Source organism: Sebastes umbrosus, chromosome 3 (genome assembly GCF_015220745.1).
Source record: "Sebastes umbrosus isolate fSebUmb1 chromosome 3, fSebUmb1.pri, whole genome shotgun sequence".
In the NCBI taxonomy this organism is placed as follows: Eukaryota; Metazoa; Chordata; class Actinopteri; order Perciformes; family Sebastidae; genus Sebastes; species Sebastes umbrosus.
Genome location: NC_051271.1, coordinates 16,936,797 through 16,956,026, shown reverse-complemented (window position 1 = coordinate 16,956,026; position 19,230 = coordinate 16,936,797). Strand labels below are relative to the sequence as shown.

The window sequence follows — 19,230 nt, the reverse complement described above, 5'->3', positions numbered from 1 at the left end:
CTGTGGGGACATCGACTAAAAGGAAGTTTGAATCATTAAATTCTTCTTTTGGGGCCAAAGCTATTTCAAATGTAAATAATACATTTGGTGTCTGAATTATACTGTTTTAATGTCTGTTAAAGTAGTTATTATTGAGGGAAAGAAGGAAAACATCAATATAACAGCTAACGGTAGTGTATGTACATATACTTTTTTTAATACGTATTTATATCTGTACATAGCAGTTAAATGTTCACTTTGGTTTGCTGTCCTTGTTTTTAGCTGTATGTCTACTTCTGTGTTTGTACATCGAGAGCAACGAAAACCAGAGTCAAACTCCTTGTATGTGTTCTAGGGCTGTCAAAGTTAAAGCGATAATAACACATTAAGGCAGATTTGTTTTAACGCCACTCATTTTTTTTACGCTTTAAACACAACTTGCGATTTTTAGGTTTTAGTGTGCTCAGTTTTAAAGCTGGAGTGAAGATACTGGCATCATATGAAACTACAAAACCTAAGTAAGCTTGCGAGGATAAATAACACTCCAAACTTGCACTACATTTTGGAAAAACTGTCATGGCCATTTTCAAAGGGGTCTCTTGACCTCTGACCTCAAGATATGTCGATGTAAATGAGTTTTATGGGTACCCATGAGTCTCCCCTTTACAGACATGCCCACTTTATGATAATCACATGCAGTTTGGGGCAAGTCATAGTCAAGTCAGCACACTGACACACTGACAGCTGTTGTTGCCTGTTGGGCTGCAGTTTGCCATGTTATGATTTGAGCATATTTCTTTATGCTAAATGCAGTACCTGTGAGGGTTTCTGGACAATATCTGTCATTGTTTTGTGTTGTTAATTGATTTCCAATAATAAATATATACATACAATTGCATAAAGCAGCATATTTGCCCACTCCCATGTTGATAAGAGTATTAAATACTTGACAAATCTCCCTTTACGGTACATTTTCAACAGATAAAAAAATGTGTGATTAATTTACGATTAATCGCGTTTAACTATTTTAATCGTTTGACAGCCCTACTGTGTTCACATGTGGCCAATACAGCTGATTCTGGTTCTGTAACATGTACACACACAGCTGGCTGTTCTACTCTTGCACCAGGAGAGTTGCGCAGGTAGAGCAGAGGTCATGTTTCACTGGCTGTTTACTTGCACTCCAGAGACCAGATTACTGTTAGCAATCAGGTTAAGATAAAAAAAAAAAAAAACTGAATTTACATGCACGGCAATGATATTACTCTAAAATTCCAGATTACATAGAGTTTGGTCTTCACATTTCCCTCAACACACTGCTGCATACAGCTACTTTACTGTTCTGGCTCTTAAATCACTTGGTCCCAAACTAAATGTGGAAACCCAGTAAAAGACTCGTCAGGTTTCTCCAACAAAACTCTACCTGTGTAATCAGCTTCAATCCGCTTGACCTGTTTCCACTTTACATGATGTTTCAAAATTCAGTTTCCAAGGTTTTGGAAAAATCTGAAGTGCATGTAAACAGTGACAAACCAACAAAGTGTCGCTCCAGCAGGTAGTGACAGATGGAAACATCATCATTAGCCCTGGTGTTTGTTCTGGATCTCATCACTGAGGGATGAACCACAACCTGCTGAATATCTGCACCATCAGCTTTAATATTTGGTTTCACTGGCAAACATTTAGTGATAACATTAAATAGTAAGTGTGTTGAGTATAATAACGTGTATGTTCTCTGAGTCATACAGCAGTTAGCGAGGTGCTGAACACAAGAAGGCCGCCGTCACTTGGTGGGGCGTCATTCTGTGAAGAAGAAGACGTCCAGAGAGGTATTCTCCTTTGATAATAACTGGAAGTTGTTCACAGCCTGAGCTCGTTGGCCACTTTGGAGGCGATGTTTTTGAAGGCGATGGACGTGCCAGAGATCCGTTTAAAGCGCACGCCGTTGAGCGAGAGGCGGGGCAGCTTGCACACCTCCATCTCCCACTGGACCAGGCTGTCCTGCCGGGCGTCGCCGTGCACGCAGAACAGCGAGTAGCGCTCGCGCTGCTCGTAGTCACAGTTGTTGGCGTCCAGGACCCTCCGGATCTCCTTCATCATGTCCCCCGGCTCCATGGAGGACGTGGTCTTCATGCTCCAGGTGAAGCGCAGGGCACGAGGCTTGGAGTCCCGCCCCTCCTCTTTGGGCTCACCTGATAAACTCCTGGAGGACGGAGACCCAACAAACCAACAGCGTTAACAGAGAACAGGAAGCTGCAGCAGCTCTCAATATGGTGACGGCAGAGTTTCATCCAAAGCATGTTTGACATTTCTAGAAAGACCATGTTGAACTGTGTTAAACCTGCAGAAGGCAGAATATCTTTGGCATCATTGGGCAAAAATTACATAATAACCTTTCAGCATATTCTAATTCAAGTGTTCTGAGAGAAAACTTCTGCACTTCCTCATGGGTCTGTTTTCAGGCTTTAAAAAAATCTAGCCTGTGACGAGAGACTTTGACCAATCAACGGTCATTTCAGAGAGAGAGCATTCCTATTGGCTGTTCATTCAACGGAGGCAGCTGTCAAAAACTCACAAGATAACCGAGAAATACACACAAATAACAGAAAACTCAATTAAAAAACTAAACTGTTTTAACTTCGACAGAAAATCCTGAGTTCATGTAGAATCACATCGGTGATGTTGAGAAGCTGAGATAATAAGTTTCCAGTGACTTTAAGTCATCAAAACAAAGTGAAGGTAAACGCGTTAAAGACACAAGACGTGGCCGTTTGTTTATCTGTAATAAATGTACATGACCCTGACTTCCCGGCTCTCACTGACCTGCGTACAAACTTGGAGGTGAATTTCCCGATGAGGGAGGTGGAGGTGCCGCGGCGGGGCGTGGACAGCGATGCTGCAGCATGCGACAGACTGGGTGAGGCCGGCGGGCCGTTGTAGGTGGCGGGTCGTCGGTCTCGAAGCTGAGCGCCGTGGAAGGTGGAGCGGCTGGAGGAGCCGCGGGGGAAGCGGGTCCGGTCCGGAGTGGTGCTGCTGCTGCTGGTGATGCTAAAGGCGGAAGGTGATGACGGAGGCTGCTGGGGGGAGCTGAGGGCGAGCGGGAGGAGAGGACGATGTTAACGCTGTGGTGCACTCAAATACTGAAAAATGTTTCCACGGTTACTTTTAAATGAATCAACAGTTGTACTGATTCACCTCTGGTACTCCGCGTTGTCGTCAATGGGGGGCAGACAGGACTTCATTGGATGTCCCGACGCTGACATGGACTTGACATGGCGGGGGCGTGTGGAGGAGACAGTTGCCCCCGGCGATGGGGAGGGGGATGCAGCAGGTACCTCAGGTAGACTGAAACAGAGACAGATTAGTTATTGATTTGGAGAATAACAGCAATGAATGAAAAAAAAAACTCCCAGAATTCCTCTCACCTGCTGTCCTTCCCGTTGGGAAGAGCAGTCGAGTGGCGATCAGTGCTCGTCCTCTCGTGAATATACGTGTTCCTCCGAGTTATGTTCTGTAACACACACAGTCTGATTTATCAAACTGATCCAATGAAACGACACTAACAGTATAAAGTGGTGACACCGCCCCCTACAGGCTGCAGAGATCATCACAGACACGACATGAACAAACTTCATCTGTTCGTAGATTCTCTCCAGCGGTGTAGCTGAAAATATAAAGTTTGTCCTGAGGGTGGCGTTAGAGGAAAGGTCATTAAAATATAAAGGGTTCATCCTCTGAGGAGCAGGAAGGAGATCAGGACATTTCATGACAATCAAGCCGCTAGTTTTTGAGATATCATGTCAAATAATAAAGTTTTACTCAGATTGACGATCCAACATTTGAGACCCTGACACAAAAAAGTCCCTTTAATTGCAGCTCCTGCATCTAATTAACAAAACATAAAAACTGGAAGGCATAGCTGTAATATTTCATCAGTCAAGTCGACCTGTGTTGCCTCAGATACTCAGCAGAAAGTCTAATCCACAGACTGACAGGAATAAATATTAAAGTTACACTTGCCCTGGTTGTAGCAGTTTTGTACTCGGGGTGGGAATATCAAAATATAAAATTCAGCGCTGCATGTGTGATCGCCACCTAATTCAACAGCAGAGGCTACTAACTAAGTTCTAACATGTTGTTTAGCCACGTTTCCACCAAGCAGTCCACAGTTCAGCTCGTTACACATTAGAGCTGTTATTTTCCTGTTTCCATTAGCGAAAGTTGTGCACGGTACCAATAGAACCACTCCATTCTTGGTACCACCTCGACACTGCAGACCACTGATGGTCAGAGAGAATCATCACTAGCATGACACGGGACTTCCTGCACAAATCCGCTGTTTTTAAATAGCAGAGATAGGGTACCATCTGCGGTGGAAACACGGCATAGAGGAAAAGACCTGGTACCAAAAGCAAGTTGAGTCGAACAGAGCCGTACCATGCAGTGCAAACACATCTTTTGACCTTCAACCTGGTATCTATACCAGGACCTGGTTTAAACCAGAATTTCAATCCTCTCACCCCTGAGGCGGTGGCTGACCTCCTGCGGTCTGGAGGTCCCGATGGTGACGCTGGCTCTTCCTTCCTGTCGCTCTCTACGCTGTTGGCATGACCACGCTTTGTGTAGGAGACAGGTGGGGGGATAGAGGGCGCCACTGAGACACACGACAGAGAGCATACAAACATCTGTGGTTAATACTCTTAACTCTAATGTTACTGGAGCTTTTGATCAACTCGGTCATGTCTTACCATGGTCGCTGAAACGGCGCTGCTTCTGATTGGCCGATACGTTGCGAGAGTGTGCGGGGGACTGACTGGAGCCGTTGAGGTCGCTGCTCGGTCGTGACCTGTGAACCAGGCTACTGCTGGACAAAGACTCACTGCCTTCACACTGGAGGAGAGAGTCACAACAGAGGATTCTGGGTAAAGGAAGGTGGATTGTTCCTCCTTTGATGGAGCTAGGCTAACAGTTTCCCCCCACCTCCAGTCTTTGTGCTAAGCTAGGCTACACAAGTCATGCACCTGTCTCTGTACTGAACACACGGAGATGAATCTGATATCTAAAATGGGTGATTCTGGAGGAAATAGGAGGATTTAACTGAATGTACAACAGTTTATGTAACAAACCTCAGCCTGTTTCCTCCCCAGCAGCAGGTATATCGCCGTCACCTCGTTGTATTTCTGACCCTCCAGCGCCTTCGTCACTTCCTCCTGGGGGAAGCCCATCGTCCCCATCAGTTCTGATTGGTCAGAAAACACACGGTACACTGAGCTTTGGTTAATGTACTGATGTACCCACCCGTCTACACCGGCGCTTTGAGCTAAATGCTAACATCAGCATGTTAGCACGCTCACAATATCAATGTTAACATGTTGATATTTAGCAGGTATAATGTTTATCATACTCATCATCTTAGTTTAGAGTATAAGCATGCTAACATTAGCTAATTCAACACAAAGTACAGCTGAGGCTGATGGGAATGTCATTATGTCAAATGTTGACCTGATGATGGCGCTAGAGGAAAAGTTAGAGGAGTTTTTAAAGTTCATTCTGGGGGGAACATGAAGGTCTGAACCACATTTCATCACAATCGATTCAATAGTTGTTGAGATATTTACTTCAACTGAAAGACATTGACAACACTAACGTGGCTAAACAGCGTCACCACGACTAGTGTGAGCTATGTGAGTTGTGATTGGCCCAAATTCTGTCCACTTCAACGACAACATGTGAACGGAATTGATTAAGTTGAGTTGATTAAAAGATGATACTCGATAATAGAGTGACATCATCAAACAAAGAGGATTATGGGACGTCCAGAGCAGCGTTATCATCCCGTTGGACGCGTGTTTGCTCAGTGTGTATTCAGATATACCAAATGAATCATGGGAATGCATGCATATGTGTGTGTGTGTGTGTGTGTGTGTGTGTGTGTGTGTGTGTGTGTGTGTATGTCTGACCGATGCGTTTGAGGTCGTTGAAATCTTGTTCTGGTTCGTTGTATGTTTTCAGCTCCTTCTCGTCGTAGCCGACGTTCATCCATCGATCCTTCATGATTTGCTGAGAATCAAACAACACGAGCTGTTTCATTTACTGTAGCTGTTAAACATTCAGGCAGTGTTGTAGTTCTCAACACCACTTTTTTAAGGTCTCGGTCTCGTCTGAATCAACTGCATTTTTACTCGGTCTTGTCTCAGACAAGGATTCAGGATTTTATCTCAAGACCGGTCAAGACCACGACTGCGGGGATATCACTAAACTGCATTGTCTGATCTTATTTGTTGACATCTTTACTGTGTTTGCTCATAGAAAACAAAGGAAAATTCCCATATGAAATTCACCTCTTCAATGCCTTTTGATTTCTCATAGTAAACGTATACATACACACATGTACAGTATATATGTGAATAAGAGAGGTATATGAAGAGGATTCTTCATTTGTTTCCTGTGGGTGTTTCTATGGGAATGAGGATCTTTCAGCTCAATTTGAGGAGTGCTCATATGGTTTGCATGTTATTGGAACTTGGTCTCAACCCCTCAAAGTCTCGGTCTCGTCTTGGTCTCGATACACTCTGGTCTTGGTCATGACTTGGTCTCGGTTTAGGTGGCCTGACTACAACACTGCATTCAGGGTCAGTCAGTTTTAATCATGCAACCACAAATCAGCAGGTCTTGGGTGCACGGACTGTGTCTCCACCTGATATTTTGGTTTGTGTATGTGCAGCAGCGAAAAGTACAGAAGGGCTGAGGAAGGTGAATATAGATCAGAGGGTCATCACTCTCAGTCAATAACATCCAATCGCTCTAAATCAGCTGAACCAATCACAGTGACTCATGTCAACAAAATCATGTTGTTGTCACTCTTGATGATGCAGAGCGACGCAATGTGAACACACAGCACCTCATATCTGCAGCCAGAGGCAGATGGTGTTTAACAGTTGACTAGCATAATAAATAACAAAGAACAGTCATGTGCTGTCAGAGCTGATCTGCTGTTAATGCAACACCAACACTTTGTGCAGCTGTTTCACAGTAAAAAAACAACAAAATCGTATATCTGGAAACTGTTCAAATGCTTTTATTGTGTTGAGACACAACTCCTTTGAGTTTTAAATGTTGAAGGCAGGGTTTCAGGTTTCAGGTTGCTGGTTCTACTCCCTGACGCTGGTCTTACCTGCAGGCTGCCTCGTTTCCCCGGGTTCAGCACCAGCAGCTTCTTCAGCAGGTTCTCACAGTCAGTCGACATATAGAAGGGAATCCGGTACTTTCCTCTGAGAACACGCTCCCTCAGCTCCTACACACACGCACACACAAAACATTTCACACACACCGGAGGAAAACAACCAATCAGAGCTGATCTGGAGCCTGTCGTCTCTGAGCAACTGTCAATCACTCGCAAACTCCGATCAAACAGTCAAACTAGGCAGCGCTGATTAAATATGAATCAATATTCTGTTACTGTAATGACTATTTCTCGCCTGCTTTCAGAATCATCTTATAGTGTAATGTTAAGCTGTAAAATTAGAAAGTTTGTGACCCGGCAGCCATGTTGAGATCAAGTTAGTACATTACAGTATTTGAGTAAATGTACTTAGTTTCCACCACTGAGATAAACACTGAGTTGAGTTTGAGTCTAAAAGTTCATTCTTGACTCCGAAGAGCAGTTTGACAAAAATAATCTTAACTTGTGGCCTTTAACTAACTAACTAACTAACTAACTAACTAACTAACTATTATATTCACTGTAACTGACCAGCTAACAGACCTCGATTCACTCAGCCTCTGTACATTGAATACAACAGTTGTGTAGTACATCCTATATTTGTGAATTGTGAGTTGTTGTTTTTTTTAACATTATTTAAAAAGTGTTTCTATTATTTTGTCCTCACCTTGAGGTTCTGTCCGTCGAAGGGCAGCGAGCCGCTGACCAGCGTGTACAGAATCACTCCCAGACTCCAGACGTCCACCTCCGGCCCATCGTACTTCTTCCCCTGCAGAGTTACAGAACTACATTACCCAGCAGCCCACTGCGTTACGACACACTAACATACTTCACTGTCCTCGGGTGCTGCATTTTCACAATTTGATTAAATGATTCTTTAAAAGGGACAGTGCGTAGGATTTGGTTGGATTAGTTTCAGGTGATTATACACTAATGAAAATATAGTTATGAATATTATATTCCATTTCTACTAATAGATTCCCCAAAATCCTACACACCGTTCCTTTAAGTAACAACTTTTGAATTAAGTTTATGAAATTCAATTTCCATCTGATTTAATACATTTTAACTTATGTTAAGACACATTTTCATCCATCTGCTTCACTTTGTAACAACTATATATATAATAAAATGCCTTCTGTCACAATCACAAACTTTTGTCTCATCTTCTCTCCAATTTTGTGTTTTTAAATTCTTATTTTTTTTTTTTTTTTAAAGAACATGTATAAAACAGTGTTGATGTGCGGTATGGTAAGGGTTACTTTTCACAATTTTCACATAAAACAAATGATATACATTAGTGTCATTATTACGGCATTTGCCTCCTCATACAAACACAAAACCACTCTAACAGTAACAGGAAGTTTTCTTCTCAGATTTACATGTTAATTAATAAATAACATTTTCTAAATCCTGACAGGATCACTCTATTATTACAGTTTTTCTTCCCTACAATCCTCCCTTTCCTTCTTTGTTTCTTTTCTCTTCTTCACATTTTGCTTCACTGATTTCTTCTCATCTTTCTCCCCTCCTTCTGTTTCATCCCATCTTCCCTTTTGTCTCCCCTTCTTTCCACAGATGATAAATATGTCACATTATTTTTGTGTAAATATGTAAAAAATGATAAAGAGACATCTAGAATATGTTCATGTGCTTTAATGGAACCAGCAAGCCATAAAAAGGCTTTATACATGTGAAGATGTGATATATATGAAACAGAATGTAACTGTGATGATGTTATGATGTTTGTTACGCAGGGGTGGTGGGCGGAGCCGAGCGCTCACCTGGAAGAGTTCAGGAGCAGCGTAAGGAGGAGATCCACAGAAGGTGTCCAGCTTGCTGCCCATCGTGAACTCATTACTGAAGCCAAAGTCTGCGATCTTAATGTTCATGTCGGCGTCCAGCAGCAGGTTCTCTGCCTGAGACACACAGAGTTTCATGTTTTAAAACTATTTATTTACCAATAAATTATGGCACAAACATACATTTTTAAAATGTCAGACATCATCAGTTTTACTGCTCATAATCAGCAGCAAAAATTAAAGCCGTTTCTCACTGAAGTTCATGAACATTTGAATTCATTTAAGAAACAAACAGCCAACAGTTGATACATTTCTTTAACGCATTAACGCATCGATCTATCGGAGGTTGTAGCGGGCTCAGTTTTAAAGCTAGAGTGAAGATATGTGTATCATATGAAACTAGAAAACCTAAAGAATCCATTGGTACCAAGCATGTCATACTACATAAATACGGTCATGTCAGGAAGGAGGCTACATAACGCTCCAAACTTGCCACAAAACTTTTTTTGAGGAAAAACTGTCATAGCCATTTTCAAAGGGGTCCCTTGACCTCTGACCTCAAGATATGTGAATGAAAATGGGTTCTATGGGTACCCACGAGTCTCCCCTTTACAGACATACCCACTTTATGATCATCACATGCAGTTTGGGGCAAGTCATAGTCAAGTCAGCACACTGACACACTGACAGCTGTTGTTGCCTGTTGGGCTTGAGTTTGCCATGTTATGATTTGAGCATATGTTTGAATCCATCAAACTTATAAATGTTTTTACTTTTTATCATGCACCTTATTTGTATTATTTACATATTATATTATTACAGTAAGAGACAGAGAGAGAGAGGTGGATTACTTCCAGGATCATTAACAACGTATAATAATCTCTAAATCAATCTTATTTTGTTTATTTAATGCTGTCTGTGTGTGTGTGTGTGTGTGTGTGTGTATGTGTGTGTGTGTGTGTGTGTGTACCTTGAGGTCTCGGTGTACAATCCTCTTCTGGTGACAGTACTCCACTGCAGACACAATCTGACACAAACACAGTGATAGAAGAAGAAGAATCATTAGAAACCAAATATATCAACATACACAGACGACTTTTGACCACCAAAATCTCGTCAGTTCCTCCTTGAGTTCAAGTCGACGTTTGTGCCAAATGTAATACAATTTACTCCAGACGTTCCTGAGATATCAGGAAGCACTACCCCCCGACCAGGGCCTTTTTGGGGGGTAAAAGGCCCCGTAAAATGTCCCCATAGCTTAATTTAGACCCTGGTTCCTGCGGTCAAAACACAATGAGTTCCTCAAAAGGTTCCTGGTTCCGGGGGAAAGTTCCTGTGGTGGAAATGGGGCTGTAAATCCTGGATGCCAGCAGCTAGCTAGCAGACAGACCGTTAGCATCCCGTAGAGCTTTAATGTTTCGCAGAAATGAATGTCAAAGAGATTAGGACGTATTTTGGATGTTCACCTGAAGACAAACGCTACCAACATCTGGATATTTATGTAGATTACCATAAATGTCATTAGGATTCATCCTCTGGGGACCGTGAATGTCTTTACAAAGTCACAACATCACAAATATAACTGAAGACAGAAATGAGCAGAAACCGCTAACAGATAATAGAAAGGAAAATTAAATGAATATTATTTCTCTAGCAGCAGCAGCAGTGTTTGTTGACCACAGCTCTGTCAGCCGCCACGCTAATGGACCATAATGAAGCTGATGTGTTTTATTAGCGGTTACGCCAACGCAGGCTGAACTGTTCCCACATGGAGGATGAGCCACTGCATCCTGGCATACCTGACAGCCAAACTGTAATTTAAGTATTTAGTTCAATACTGTCCAAACCTTCCTATTACAACAGACAGAATACTGTATAAAATATCACAGGAAAACATCCGGAAAGCTCGTACTGCTCACAAACAGAATACTTTTTTTAAATTGTGGGTAACAGGGACAGAAAAATGAGAGATACCCTGAATACACCATTAAACAACTGACCAGTGCATTATGGGATATTGAGGACCAGATAGTATCGTAGATATAAAATGATCTCACCTGGCGAAACTTGGCTCTGGCTTCCTTCTCCTTCATTCGTCCGTGAGCAACCAGGTAGTCAAAGACTTCACCTAAAAGACAGAGAGACAGACAGACAGACAGACAGACAGACAGACAGACAGACAGACAGACAGACAGACAGACAGACAGACAGACAAACAGACAGACAGGTAAGCCGATGTGTCACACCTCTAGTTGAAAAACAAAACCTCTGGATGACTTCACTATGAAGATTATTTGGAGATCATTATTTATTTTTCCATCACTGCTCATGTTAACCGTCAGAGGTGGAAGTGTTCATGTTACCTGCTGACAGACAGACAGACAGGTGGACAGACAGTTGAGCCGGTCTTACCTCCGCTGGCGTACTCCATCACCAGGTACAGAGTTTTCTCCGTCTCAATCACCTCAAACAGCTTCACTGAAAAACAACAGCAGAAACATATTACTACTCTACTACTGCCAAATACTGAGCACTATTACTGTCAAATACTGAGCTCTATTGCAGCCAAACTGAGGACTGCTACTGCCAAATACTGAGCTCTGCTGCTGTGAAATACTGAGAACTACTATGTGAGGAGGAGCAGGAGGAGGACTGGGAGCAGGAGAGGGGAGGAGAGAGGAGAGGCAGGAGGAGGAGTGATGAGGGGCAGGAGGAGGTGTAGGAAGAGGAAGAGGATGAGGAAAAGGAGAGGAGAGGTGAGGAGGAAGGAGAGGAGAGGAGGAGGTGTGCAAGTTGTTTATAGAGCAGCATGAGGAGTAGGAGGGGGATGAGGAGTAGGAGAAGGAGAGAGGAGGGGCAGGAGGAGGATGAGAAGGAGCAGGACGAGAAGGACGAGGAAGGAGAGAGGAGGAGGAAGAGGAGGAGCAGGATGAGGAGGAGGAGAAAAGTAAAATGAGGAGGAGCAAATTGAGGATGAAGAGGAGGTGTAGGAGCTGTTTATGGAGCAGGTAGAGGAGGAGGAGGAGGAGAGAGGAGGGGAAGGAGGAGGATGAAGAGGAGCAGGAGGAGGGAGAGGAGGTGTAGAAGCTGTTAATGGAGCAGCAGGAGGTAACGTAGGAGGACGAGGAGCAGGAGGAGAGATGAGGGGCAGGACGAGGAGGAGGAAAAGGAGCAGGATGAAGAAGAGGATAATAGGAAGAAGAAGAGGAGGAAGAGGAAAAGGAGCAGGATGAAGAAGACGAGGAGGAAGAGGAGGTGTACAAGTTGTTTATGGAGCAGCAGGAGGGCGAGAGCAAGAAGGAGGAGCAGGAGAGCATCAGGAGCAGGACAAAAAAAGAGGAGCAGGAGGAGGAGGTGTAGACTCACCAATGTTTGGGTGGTTGAGGATCTTCATCACACTGACCTCCCTGAAGAGCTGCAGAGACGATCAGAGTTAACACAGATAATGACGTCATCGTTCTTCATCTCTACTATTATTAACTCACAGGTTTGTAGAAATCAGCGTCCACGTGGTTCAAATTTAAAATATTTACTGGTCCTCAGTAAATCATAATATTGTCATGAACACTTTTTCACATAAAGCGAGTTGATGGATCATTAGTTAATTTAGGGTTACATTTGGTAAAACGTCTAATGAGTAGTTGCACCAAACGTAGTTTAGTCTGAACATACTGCAGCAGTTACACTATAAGTGAGTAAACGCAGGTTACACCAACAAGATGAACAGCTCCACTGATCAGCTGTAGGTTACTCATTAACTGAGTGAGGAGAGGGTGACAGATGTCTGTAGTACTGCCTCCCTGTACATTTATGACGACATGAACACTCAGTATTGTGCAGCACAGTTGTCACTTCATGCTGCGTTCACTTGATGTGGGAATTTCTGCTGGCACCACCTGTATGTTTGAAACAGAAACTTGTAACTATGTAAGTAGTAAAGTACTGTACTTAACTTTACTGTACTTACTTACATGAGTATTTTATACTTCTACTCCACTACATCTCAGTAGAGTAGAGACAGTGCAGCTGAACAAAATGCTGAGTATAGTGTCAAACTTGAAGATCAAACTCTCGCTCAGCTGGTTCACGATGTGTTTGTGTTGGTTGCCATGGAGCGTTTCCTCTGTAACCTATAGTAACTGTGATGTAATGATGGAGAGTGTGAAGGTGATGTGATGAAGGTGATAAAGTCACATCAGATCCTCCTCGACCTCGAGGTGACAAGTCTGTCTCCGATTGGCTCAGAAGAAACTGCATCAATCAACAGTGTCACACTTGATCTTTAAAGTCTGAAAGAAGGTGAGGCAGACAGGCAGAGGTCAGAGGTGAGAGCGTACCTTCTGCAGACTGGTGGGGTTCAGCTGAGTTTTGTCGATGATCTTGATGGCGACCTGCACAAAAACATCAAAAATATTAATATATAAATATTAATATAGCAATACATTTAACTCCATATCAGGTTGTGTTGGAGGACTTTTATATCATGAGACAATATCATTTAATTTTTACTACCTGTTATCACATGACTGAAACTCCATACTTTGTTTTTGACCGCTATGGAGAAAGTTTTTTATGAGCTGGTGCGTGTTTCAGAAGACTGGTGTAAAATAAATAATAATGCCTTAATGCAAGATTTGTTTTAACGTTTGTGTTGTGTTGTTAATTAATTTCCAGTAATAAAAATATACATGTATATTTGCATAAAGCAGCATATTTGCCCACTCCCATGTTGATAAGAGTATTAAATACTTGACAAATCTCCCTTTAAGGTACATTTTGAAGAGGTAAAAAATGTAGTTATATATAGTTAGTAGCGACTAATTTGCTTTTAATTGCTACTAACTATGGACAATCATGCAATTGATCACAAGTTAATACTTTCATCGATTGACAGCCCTAATATATACTGTATAGATCTGAATCACAGGGCAGATACACAAATAATTTAGAGCTGCAACGGTTAATCAATTAGTTGTCAACTATTACTTTAATCGCCAACTATTTTGATAATTGATCAATCGGTTTGAGTCATTTTTTAAGAGAAAAAAGTCTAAATTCTCAGATTCCAGCTCCTTAAATGTGAATATTTTTTGGTTTCTTTACTCCTCTATGACAGCAAACTGAATATCTTTGAGTTGTGGACAAAACAAGACATTTAAGGGACATCATCTTGGGTTTTGGGAAACACTGATCAACATTTTTCACCATTTTCTAACATTTTATAAACCAAACAACTAATCGAGAAAATAATCAACAATGAAAATAATTGTTGCAGATGCAGCCCTAAAATGATTTTCGTTAACATTGCGAGATACGTAGAGCATTTGGCCTTGACGGAGGTCTGCACTGTTTTAGAAAGAAAGAAAGGAAAAACATTCAACATGTTTGTCAGACCTCAAGAACACACATAATGAGTTGTAGAGGGAAACGCTGAATGTAAACACAAACTCTGATTGTTTACAAGTAAAATCCAAACCGGACCGTCTCCATGACAACTGAGCAAACCCGACCCACTGAGGAAGACAACAAGATGTGGCTGAAAGTGACGTAGGTTTATATTCATTTATATTTAACTTCGTATAAATCGGTCGGAAGATGCGGCTAAAAATGTGAAAAAAAAGAAAATGAAAAAATGAAAAAATGACATTACGTGAAGTTATTAGATGCTGTAACAAGACGGGAATCAGTTTCCTTCATCTTGTTTTGTAGGTTATTATTTTTGTATTTAGTTGAGGTTTTTTATTGCTGCGTTTCCAGTGAGACTTCCTGGTAACATGAGTAAATTAAATTAAATTAAATTACATACAGCACTTTCCTAAAAAGATTAAAGTGCTGTTAAGATACCCTTTACTGTCTTTATCTAATTTATTATGATACACTTATCTATAATGTAATATCTACTGTATGTTACACTGCTTTCTGGTTAAGATTTTTACATGAAGCTCTTTTAAGTGCAATCTCATACAAACACTGCTTCAGGATGTTTGATGTGACTGAAAGAAAAACAGGAGTAATAATTAAAAGAAATGAAATATTAAGATAAATGCACAGAAGAAATGCAAAAATCAGCAGAGCAAATGTAAAGTGTTTTACAGGAAAACACTGAGTCAGCAGGAAAAGTCAGAGTTTTATTTAGGCTTGAGTCCAAAAATGCTTTAAAGATGATCAATGAGATTAAAATGGACTGCAGACTGCTACTTCTCTCAGACCAACCACAGCCTGACGTCTCCAGAGAGAAACACAGCAGCTGATTGGACGGCTCTGACTCGGAAAACGGATCTTAAAATAAGTGGGAAACGTCACACACACACACACACACACACACACACACTGTTTGATCTTCTGACCAATCGGCTCTGAGCTGCTGACATCCGCAGCATCAATAATTCATCCTGAAGCATTACGTTTCCAGCAGATTTAACCCCACTGACTCTGACTGAGCAGATGAAAGAGTCTAAAAGTATATCAGAAAGTCACGTGATTTACTCAAAATATGTGAGAATAAAAGCAGCTGAAAACGATTAATTTAAAAAGATAATCCTGGATAAGTATGATGTACTTTGTTTTCATCATCATGACAGAACATTATAATGCCAGATTTTAAGTATGTGATGGTTCTTGACTTTGTCCACAACAAGCTCTATGTGTTAAATAGCGACAGTCATTAAAAAAATAGTGTGGAGAAAATAAACGTTATGATGGGGCAGATATTATTTTGGCTTATATTTTTATACTTGGCATATACTGAAGCCATCTAAAGCTTTATGGGATACAGTTCTCTGTTTATCCACTAACTGGGTGTTTCAAATTCTGACAATGTGGGCCCCCTCGGACAAAATTGAGACAACTGTGGTGTGTCCAGCAGTGGGCAACTCCGGGTCTAAAGAGTGAAGCCAATGCTGAAGTGCCTTAAACCTGCATTCTTTCTAATAGCCAGCAGGGGGCGACTCCTCTGGTTGCAAAAAGAAGTCTGATTGTATAGAAGTCTATGAGAAAATGACACTACTTCTCACTTGATTTATTACCTCAGTAAACATTGTAAACATGGTCACAATCGATAGTTTCAAGTCTTCTTCAATACAGCATGATGTTCATTTAGTAAATTTTGGTCCCATTTAGAGTCAAATAGACCACAAAGCAGGGTATTCTTTAGTGCGTGGCTACCTTGAGATTGACAGGTCAATACCACGGCGTTGTCCGGTCTGGGTGTTGTCCGTGTTTTCGTCTTAAACCGTTTCACTATGTGTTTTCAGTTCATGAAAGTTAATTATAACCTTTTTGGAGACCTGAAAATGTCTTATTCAACATCTGTTGTACAGTGGAAAACAGTGATCACGTCTATCCAGGTAAAATTGATCACTATAAGTGGATGATTATTATAACAGGCAATTAGAAGCTCCTGTTTGCAGTGTATCCATGGATGTACAGACAACTGTCACTGGATTACTTTGATACTGAAGAAAACTTAAAAACATTATGATTCTCAGGCAAGTTCTGCAGCGTCTTTTTCTATGATTTCTAAGTGGATTTATGGAAGTTTACTTGTGATGGAAAATATATGTTTCATGTTTGTGCGGATAGATTTGACTGAGTTATGACTCTGAAGTATCTTAAGTAGCTTAATCTTCTCCATGAGCTTATGTGTCGCTGCAGCAGCTAAATCAGCAGCCAAGCTACAATAACTTACTTCCTGTTGTTTGTAAACACCTGTAGGCACCTGTCCCTTTCACCTCACATCTCTTCCTCCTCATTCCCCCTCCAACACTCCCCGTGGCCCCCTGGGGAGGCGCCTCACAGATTTAAAACTATAATATATGATGTTATTTCTCAGTAAGTAAATGTGTTTGATCAGCTGAGGAGGATTGTCTAAACTCTGTGTTTGTGTTCTCACCTCTCGGCCCGTCAGTGTGTGTTTGGCCAGTTTGACTTTGGCGAAGTTGCCCTTGCCGATGGTCTTCAGCAGGCGGTAGTTGCCGACGTGCGGCTGTTCGTCTGTGAGGGACGTCACGGCGCTGCGGCATGGCGGCAGACTGTGGCGGCTCGATGATTTGGTGGGCGGGGCCGGCGGCTCGGGGAGGCCGTCTGACGTCTTTGGCTGAAAGAGACACAAACAGATTTATTATAAACATTTAGATTATCCTGAACTGAGTGATTCACTACAGCACTGCAGGTCCACTCCAGAGGTGAGGGTTCAGTTACGGCGTGCCACAGGGAAGTGTACTCGGACCTTAACTGTTTCCAACACAGCTGTCAAAGAGGATAGTCTGTATGTATGCAGCTGATACAGCTCTTTACTACTCAGAGAAAACAATAGAGGAATATCAACAAGCTTTAACGGAGGATGTGGAAAGAGCTGCCTTGTGGTTTAGAGTTATGAAAAAAACTGTCCCTAAACCCTAAGGACGCATCAGAGTACGATTACTGCGATAACAACTGCCCGAACAAACCGCACCAGAAATCAATTAAAGTGTCTAATGTTGGCTAGTGAAAGTGCCCTAAAATAACAAAATCTATGCTCCTCGGAAGCACAAGAAACTCCTTGACAGGTGACGATGGGGTTAATATCTACAAGCAGCTATTCTCGTTTACATACTCAGGTGTGAAATTGGACTCTCACCTGAAGTGGACGCTTCATCAACATCAAAAGAGTTGCTGGTTTGAATGCAATAGGCAGAGCAAAGATATCTGTAAACAGGAAAGTACTCATCATTGTGTACAATTCCCTTCTCCTTACTCACTTAGATTAATGTGGAATGGAACAGTCAGTCATTTACAGATTATGCTATGTCTGAGAGACCACATGAAGACTGACAGACTTCTACAAATAGCTGGTATTGACAAGAACAAACTAGTCTACAGGCACTCAAATGTAAACTGGACATTTTGTGTAGCTCTAATGTTGACCGGGAGGAAACAGTAGGGCTTATATACGCTGTACAGCGCCAGAAACAGGTTGAAATAATGAAAAGGAAAAAAAGTGTGAAAAATTGCCAAAATCGGGAGAAATGTGGGAGAATTGTGACACTGGGAGAAAACCGGTAGAGGGCAATAAAAAGCGATAGTCTCCCGGGGAAATCGGGAGGGTTGGCAAGAATGACAAAAACTGAAGTGTAAAAACAGCAATTCATCATTTCACAGGGGTTATGTGCCAGACTACTGCCGGGGTTTCAGTCCAGGACAAAAACAGCAGAGTGAACTGTATTATCTGCTGCTGGCCGGCGGCTCTCAGAGGAACTGGAGCTGATGGAAACCAGTCTGACAGCGTCTGAACCAGCTGGAGGAGACACACACCTCTACTGTTACACCACGACATCACACTGCACCGCCGCTGACACTCAACACCCACTGAAGGACACGATGTCATACTCAGTCAACGGATTTGGTTTTGTTAACCACAACGTTAACAGGCAGATCTGATGTTAAAGGCTGGTCCCACCAGAGAGTGTCATGAAATATTTGGTTCTACAAGTTTGGTCATGTTGTGAATACTCGCAGGGTTAGTTGGTGAACTACTGTAGCTGGCAAGAACATTTATTCAAGTACTGTACTTAAATAAAAATTTGAGGTACTTGTATTTTACCTCAGTATTTCCATTTAATGCAACTTTATACTTCTACTCCACCACATCTCAGAGGTAAATATTGTACTTTTTACTCCACTATTTTGTCTGACAGCTTTAGTTACTTCACAGATTACAGTTTCATCCCCTTCCTGTCCAGTAAACACCACGTAGCTCCAGATGTGTTGATGTTGAATGTTTGTGATAAACTGAAGGATGAGGTGTTCCTTTATGTGTCGAGAAGATCCTCCTACTTCTTCAGCTAAACTCACTAAAGGTACAGTGTGTAGGATTTGGCGACATCTAGTGGTGTTGTTGCAGATTGTAACCAACTGAGTACCCCTAGGCTCATTTCTCTCTTTCCAAGACTGCGGTAACGTGAGCCGTCGAGTGCAAAACCGTGGTAACGTCGTTCGCCCCACTCAGAGGCCATCCTTACCATAATAACACTACTTTAGCAGCGACGGAAGTCAAACAGCGACTTAAGTACGTTACCGCAGTTTCAAATCCGTGTTGGAGAACTACGGTGGCCTTCAGGTAACGTAAAAACACGAAAGCCTCTCTGTAGAGGCAGTGTTTGGTTTGTCCATTCTGGGCTACTGTAGAAACATTGTGGAGCAACGTGGCGGACTCCGTGAAGAGGACCCGCTCCCTATGTAGATATGAAG

At 42.1% G+C, this 19,230-nt stretch overlaps 1 protein-coding gene across 3 annotated transcripts in view; it reads right to left on the bottom strand.

Annotated features, from left to right (window-relative positions):
• Positions 1-912: 912 nt before the first annotated feature.
• The window catches only part of mark1 (MAP/microtubule affinity-regulating kinase 1), a 26,669-nt gene continuing 8,351 nt past the window's right edge, over positions 913-19,230 (bottom strand). For 2 of the 3 annotated variants that reach the window (XM_037765216.1, XM_037765217.1), the window contains exons 2-18: positions 16,895-17,098; positions 13,341-13,394; positions 12,370-12,418; positions 11,416-11,481; positions 11,061-11,131; positions 9,974-10,030; positions 8,986-9,120; positions 7,869-7,970; positions 7,154-7,273; positions 5,940-6,039; positions 5,106-5,218; positions 4,728-4,869; positions 4,500-4,633; positions 3,405-3,490; positions 3,175-3,324; positions 2,803-3,066; positions 1,840-2,182 (exon numbers count right to left, since the gene is read on the bottom strand). In XM_037765216.1, coding sequence (XP_037621144.1) covers positions 1,840-2,182; positions 2,803-3,066; positions 3,175-3,324; positions 3,405-3,490; positions 4,500-4,633; positions 4,728-4,869; positions 5,106-5,218; positions 5,940-6,039; positions 7,154-7,273; positions 7,869-7,970; positions 8,986-9,120; positions 9,974-10,030; positions 11,061-11,131; positions 11,416-11,481; positions 12,370-12,418; positions 13,341-13,394; positions 16,895-17,098 — 2,190 coding nt within the window. Of the gene's footprint in view, positions 2,183-2,802; positions 3,067-3,174; positions 3,325-3,404; positions 3,491-4,499; positions 4,634-4,727; positions 4,870-5,105; positions 5,219-5,939; positions 6,040-7,153; positions 7,274-7,868; positions 7,971-8,985; positions 9,121-9,973; positions 10,031-11,060; positions 11,132-11,415; positions 11,482-12,369; positions 12,419-13,340; positions 13,395-16,894; positions 17,099-19,230 lie in introns of all 3 variants that reach the window. The other variant, XM_037765215.1, reaches the window with a different exon arrangement.